This window comes from Triticum urartu, chromosome 6A, assembly GCF_056163025.1.
Source record: "Triticum urartu cultivar PI428250 chromosome 6A, HENAU_Tu73, whole genome shotgun sequence".
Classification (NCBI taxonomy): domain Eukaryota; kingdom Viridiplantae; phylum Streptophyta; class Magnoliopsida; order Poales; family Poaceae; genus Triticum; species Triticum urartu.
The window spans coordinates 117,657,641-117,663,623 of record NC_141878.1 but is presented as its reverse complement, the minus strand read 5'-3'; the positions used below and the strand labels follow the sequence as shown (position 1 = coordinate 117,663,623).

At 59.7% G+C, this 5,983-nt stretch overlaps 2 protein-coding genes across 2 annotated transcripts; both read right to left on the bottom strand.

The window, feature by feature from the left end:
* Positions 1–1,081: 1,081 nt before the first annotated feature.
* LOC147964380 (uncharacterized) lies at positions 1,082–1,549 on the bottom strand. Its single transcript, XM_087529955.1, has one exon. It carries the CDS (start codon positions 1,547–1,549, stop codon positions 1,082–1,084), a length of 468 nt encoding a protein of 155 aa, XP_087386081.1.
* Positions 1,550–2,191: 642 nt separating this feature from the next.
* On the bottom strand, positions 2,192–4,487 carry LOC147964379 (uncharacterized). Its single transcript, XM_087529953.1, has 3 exons — positions 4,332–4,487; positions 3,447–4,205; positions 2,192–3,352 (listed from the first exon to the last, which is right to left on the bottom strand). The coding sequence occupies exons 1-3, from the start codon at positions 4,485–4,487 to the stop codon at positions 2,192–2,194; spliced, it is 2,076 nt and encodes a 691-aa protein (XP_087386079.1).
* Between the last annotated feature and the right edge of the window lie 1,496 nt (positions 4,488–5,983).

Below are 5,983 nucleotides of genomic sequence, written 5' to 3'. Positions count from 1 at the left end.
TACCTCGGCGGACCCGGGGGCTGCGTGATCCGGTGGCGGGGATGCCTGATTTTTTCACTTAGTAAAAATTTCTGTTAGGTAGCAGGTCCACCCACCCACTAGGGGTTAATTGGGTGTAATGAACTCTTGGCCTTGGGACTATTTCTGAATTTATGATGTACGAGCTTTGTGAGTGTTTGTGCCTTTGCTTTTTGTTTTTAAGCCATTTTACTGTATTTTCAACTCTTGGGCTTCTTCCCCGGGAGTCTGACGATAAAGGCTTCGGTCCGTGACAAGGGGTTTAGCTTTTGAGAAGAGTGTGTAGTACTTAGGCTTTCGTAACATTGAGCGCGAGCAAAAACATCCATTGAGCCGGCCGGTGGCAACTCAGCGGGGCCAGGTTGGTGGGTAGCCGGTCGCTTGGCAGCTTAGGCTGGCGAGGCCGGGTCGAGCGACCCGACGGTATGCGGAAACTTCGTGGATGCCTGCGCTCTTGCTTTTTGTCTTTGGAGCCCTTTTCTTGCAACTTTCCCCCTTTGGGTCCCCCCCCCCCCGCGCGCACGATTCTGACGGCCGAGGCTCCGGTCCATGACAAGGGGTTCGGCCTTTGGGAGGAGCATGCGATATTTAGCATTTCGCAATGTTGAGCACGAGCGAAACACCCACTGGGCCGGCTGGCGACGATCCGGCGGGGCCGGGTTGGCAAGCAGCCGGTCGTGCGGCAATTTTAAAAGTGGTGGGGCCTAGTTAGACGACCCGGCGGCTCTTGACTTAGTGCTCGAGGCGCGCTGGTGCTCTGGTCTCATGTGCTTGCCAGCTAACAGCCGAAGACAGTTCTGTGGCTTAGGGCGAAGTGAGAGGCCGCGGTGATCCAATGCGTCATGAGCCGCTAAGGGAAGTGGTGGGTGGCCAAGCCGGCCAGCCCCCGAGCCCCCGGGTCAAGCGAGTCGACCCGATGGCCGGGTTGGCTAACAAGGAAAATAATTCACAATTGTAGGGGACACAGCAGCTTGGTCGCGAAAAGGGAAGCCCCCGAGGGTCGTTCAGGGATCCCATAGTTTTCAGATGATTACAAAAGGCAGCGATACATACGTGCATACGACTAACTGTAAAACGGGCGGAGGAGCTCCGCATTCCATGGCCGGGTTGTTTCTTCGCCGGCGGTGTCCCTCTTGCACTTTTTTGACTTGCAGGCGTCGATGAGGTAGTACGCGTTGCAATCGCACAAGACCTTGCTGATGATGAAGGGGCCCTCCCATGGGGAGGACAACTTGTATTGGCCAGTCTGCTGCTGGACGAGCCGGAGGACTAGGTGTCCCTCCCAGAAAGCGAGGGGCTTGATCTTCTTGCTGTGGTAGTGCCTCAAGCTTTGCTGGTAGATGGCTGAGCGACTGAGCGCTAGGAGACGTGCTTCTTCGAGCAGGTCAACGCCGTCTTCGTAGGCTTCCTTGGCTTCGGCTTCCGTGTACATCGTGACGCGCGGCGAGTCGAACTCGATGTCGGTCGGGATGACGGCTTCTGCTCCATAGACAAGGAAGAACGGGGTGAACCTGGTCGACCGGTTTGGCATGGTGCAGAGACTCTAGAGGACGACCGGCAACTCGTTGAGCCAGATCCCGGGGGAACGGATAAGCGGCTCGACAAGTCGCGGCTTGATGCCGGATAGGATGAGGCCGTTGGCCCGCTCGACCTGGTCGTTGGACTGCGGGTGTGCAACGGAAGCCAGGTCCAGGCAGATGCTAGAGAAGGAGCAGTACTGTGCGAGCGCGCCCTTCGCGAAGTTGGTGCCGTTGTCCGTGATGATGCTGTTTGGCATGCCGTAGCGCACCGCGATGTCCTTGATGAACCGAACGGTCGTCGGGCCATCCATCTTCTTGATTGGCCTTGCCTCGATCCATTTGGTGAACTTGTCCACCGCCACCAGCAAATGCGTCATGCCGCCTCGGGTGGTCTTGAAGGGCCCCACCTTGTCGAGCCCCCAGACTACGAAGGACTGGGCGATCGGGATGGTCCAGAGTGCTGACATCGGCTGGTGGCTGCGCTTACTGAAGCGCTGGCACCCCTCGCACTTGAGGACGAGTGACTCTGCGTCTTCGAGGGCCGTGGGCCAGTAGAAACCATGGCGGAAAGCCTTGGCCACCAGCGATCGCGAGGCGGCGTGGTGCCCACACTCGCCCTGGTGTATATCGAGGAGGATCTCGATGCCCTTGTCCTACTCGACGCAGCGTTGGAATATGCCGGTGGAGCTGCGCTTGACGAGCTCGTTGTTGATGATGCTGTAGGTGCATGCTCGGCGCTGCACTTGCCGAGCTTCGGTCTCGTCCATGCGGAGGACCCCGTACTCCAGGAACTCCAAGATGGGCAGGGCCCAGGATGGTGCCGTCACCACGGTGAAGATGGCCACTATTTTGGGTTTCGAGTCAGCGGCCTCCGAGACGGGTTCAGCAGCCCCCGGGCCGGGTTCGGCGGCCTCTGCGTCGGGTTGAGGTGCGGCCGGGTCGGATGGAGCAGTCCCCAGGCCAGGTTGAGGCACGGCCAGGTCGGATGGAGCAGTCCCTGGGCTGGGTTGAGGCATGGCCGGGTCGGATGGGTTAGTCCCCGGGCCGGGTTGAGGCGCGGCCGGGTCGGATGGAGCAGTCCCCAGGCCGGGCTGAGGCGCGGCCGGGTCACCCGGAACGTGGATGGACTCAGAGTCCGGAGACAGCTTGACGAACAACTTGTGTAGGTGCTCGAGGGAGACGCCGGACGGAATGGACTGCTGGGACGAGGCAATCTTGGTGAGCGTGTCGGCCGCCTTGTTCCCCGGGCGCGGGACGTGGAGGAACTCACATCCGTCAAAGAATCCTGACAGCTTCTGGATGAGGAAGCGGTAGCTTGCCATGTTGGAGTCGTGCGCGTCCCATTCGCCCGAGCACAGCTGCGCCACTAGGTCCGAGTTGCCGTAACACAGGATACGCCGCATGCCGAGTTCCTTGGCGAGCCGGAGGCCGTGCACAAGGGCTTCGTACTCGGCGAAGTTGTTGGAGGCGGCAAAGTGGATCTGTAGTGCGTACTTAAGTCGGTCACCCTTGGGGGAGGACAGCACAATGTCGACCCCCAGGCCGAGTCGCATCTTCGAGCCATCGAAGTGTGTGCGCCAATGCATCGAGTTCGGTGGCGGTGGCAGGTACTGGGTTTCGGTCCAGTCGACGAGGAAGTTGGCCAAATCTTGGGACTTGATCGTGGTGCGGGGCTCGTAGAGGATGGTATGGCCGGCTAGCTCCAGCGCCCACTTGGCGACCCGGCCAGAGGCATCCCGGCACCCGATGATTTCACCGAGAGGGGCCGTGCTGACCACAGTGATCACATGCTCTTGGAAGTACTGCTTCAGCTTCTTGGCGGTGAAGTACATGTCGTAACACATCTTCTGGTAGTGCGGGTAGTTCTGCTTCGAGGCGGAGAGCACCTGCTCAGGTAGTAGACGGTACGCTGGACGGCTTGGACCTTGTCCTTTTCTGGTCGCTCAACCACCACCACCGTGTTGACCGATCGCGGGTTGCAGCGATATAGAGCAACAACGACTCCTTCTCAGCCAGTGTGGCCAGGACTAGTGCGGTGGAGACCATGTGCTTGAGATCCCAGAAAGCTTCATCTGTCTGGTCGTTCAATTCAAACGGCATCATCTTCTTCGTCAGCTGATACAGGAGCAAGGCTCTCTCGCCCAGCCGGCTAAGAAACCGGTTAACTGAGGCCAAGCAGCTGGTGAAATTCTGGACATTGGGCAGCCGGGCCGGCTTGCGCATGCGCTCGATGGCCTTGATTTTCTCCGGGTTCGCCTCAATGCCGCGCTCCGAGATGAGGAAGCCGAGTAGCTTTCCGGTCGGGACCCCAAAAATGCATTTTTCCGGGTTGAGCTTGACCTTGTACTCGCGTAGGTTGGCGAAGGTGTCCTTCAGATCGTCAAGGAGCGTGAGGTGATGCTTGGTCTTCACCATGATGTCATCCACGTAGACGTTGATATTGTGGCCGAGTTGCGGTAGGAGGCACTTCTGCATGCAGCGCTGGAAGGTGGCATCGGTATTCTTCAAGATGAACAACATGGTGATGTAGCAATACGTCCCAAAGGGCGTGATGAAGGACGTCTTCCGGGCGTCGGCCGGGTCTAGCTTGATCTGATGGTAGCCGGAGTAAGCGTCCAGGAAGGACAGGAGCTCACACCCGGCAGTGGATTCAATGACTTGGTCGATCTGCGGGAGGGCAAACGGGTCTTTGGGGCAGGCCTTGTTCAGGCTGGTGTAGTCGATACACATGTTCCAGGTCTTGTTCTTCTTCAAAACAAGGACTGGGTTGGCCAGCCACTCAGGGTGAAACACTTCCATGATGAAGCCGGCCACCAGAAGCTTGGCGACCTCTTCACCGATGGTCCTTCTCTTCTCTTTGGAAAAACGTCGCAAGGGTTGACGGACGGGCTTGGCGTCCTTGCGGACGTGAATTTTGTGCTCGGTGTACTTCCTTGGGATACCCGGCATGTCCTTTGGGGTCCATGCAAAGATATCCCGATTCTCACGGAGGAAGTCGACGAGCTCGCCTTCCTATTGGCTGTCGAGGCGGGTGCCAACGACAACGTACTTGCTGCAGCTGGGGTCTTCCGGGTTCAACTTCACTTTCTTGGTCACCTTGTAGGGATTGAACGAGGCCTCGTCGGTCGGTCCTATGCCGGGACGGGTGCGGCCGATGCTTCTTGGGCCAAGGCGACGATCTGGTCGAGCTGGCACCGCTCCTCAGCTATGACTAGTGACTCGGCCAGCTTGGCACCATCTCGGGCGCACCCTATGGACTTGCGGTAGTCGCCAATGATGGTGATGAGGCCCATCGGACCCGGTAGCTTTATCTTCAGGTAGGCGTAGTGGGGAACCGCCAAGAACTTGGTGAGCATGGGCCGGCCCAGCAGCGCATGATACGCGCTGGATAGATCCACCACCTTGAACCAGATCGGCTCCCGTCGAAAGTGGCTGCTGTGGACGAACAGGACGTCGAGCCGGATCCAGCCGATCGGGGAGTAGGAGAGGCCGGGAACGATGCCGTGGAAAACCGTCCGGCTCGGCTCCAGGTCCTTGGCCTCGAGGCCGAGCTTGGTCATGGTGTCGCGGTAGAGGATGTTGATGATGCTGCCGCCGTCGATGAGCACTCGGGAGAACTTGCACGTGCACCGAGGCACGACGATGGTGGGATCGAGGACGAGGGTGTAACCACCCGGGTTCGGCATGATGGTCGGGTGGTCCTCCCGAGTGCAGGTGACCGGGTGCTCTGACCACTGCATGTACTCCGTCTTGGCCGGGATGACGGTGTTCACCTCCTGGCGAAGGAGGCGCTCGCTACGCTTGTCATCATCGAGGCTGGTGAAGACGACGTAGCTTGCGTTCTGGGCCGGGTAGGCATCGTCGCGCATCGCACCGCCGGCCGGGGGCGTCAGTGGAGGTGGAGGCAGCTGCCTCGCTCCCGGAGCCGGGGACGGAGGAGGTGGGACATCGCCCCTCATGATGCGCTTGGTGATGGCGCACTACTGAAGCGTGTGCGTGGACAGCCTCGCGCCGCTGTGGTGCATGCAGGGAGCGTCGAGCATCTCCTCAAAACACATGGTGGGCTGCCATGTCGTCTTGCCGGTCTATCGGCACTTGGCGGCCGGGTCGGCTGCGGGCACCTGCTCGGCAGCCGCGATGAGCCGGTTGTCGTAGTGCTGGGCCGGCTGATTGGCCTTGCGCTTGTTCTGCTGGTTGTGCTGCTGCCGGCTTCCTTCGCCGGCCGGCTTCGGAGGGGGAACCGGCTTTGCTTTGCCGGCTTCATCCAGCGCCACCTGGATCTTCATGGAGGAGTCGGCGTTGGCGTACTTGTCCGCTGTCACCATGAGTGCGTCCATGCTGGCCGGCTCGGAGCGCAAGAGCTTGTGCTTGAGAAGGGTGCTGTCCCGGCACCCGTTGATGAAGTATTGGATTTCTTGGACTTCGTGGATGCCCTCGCAGCTATT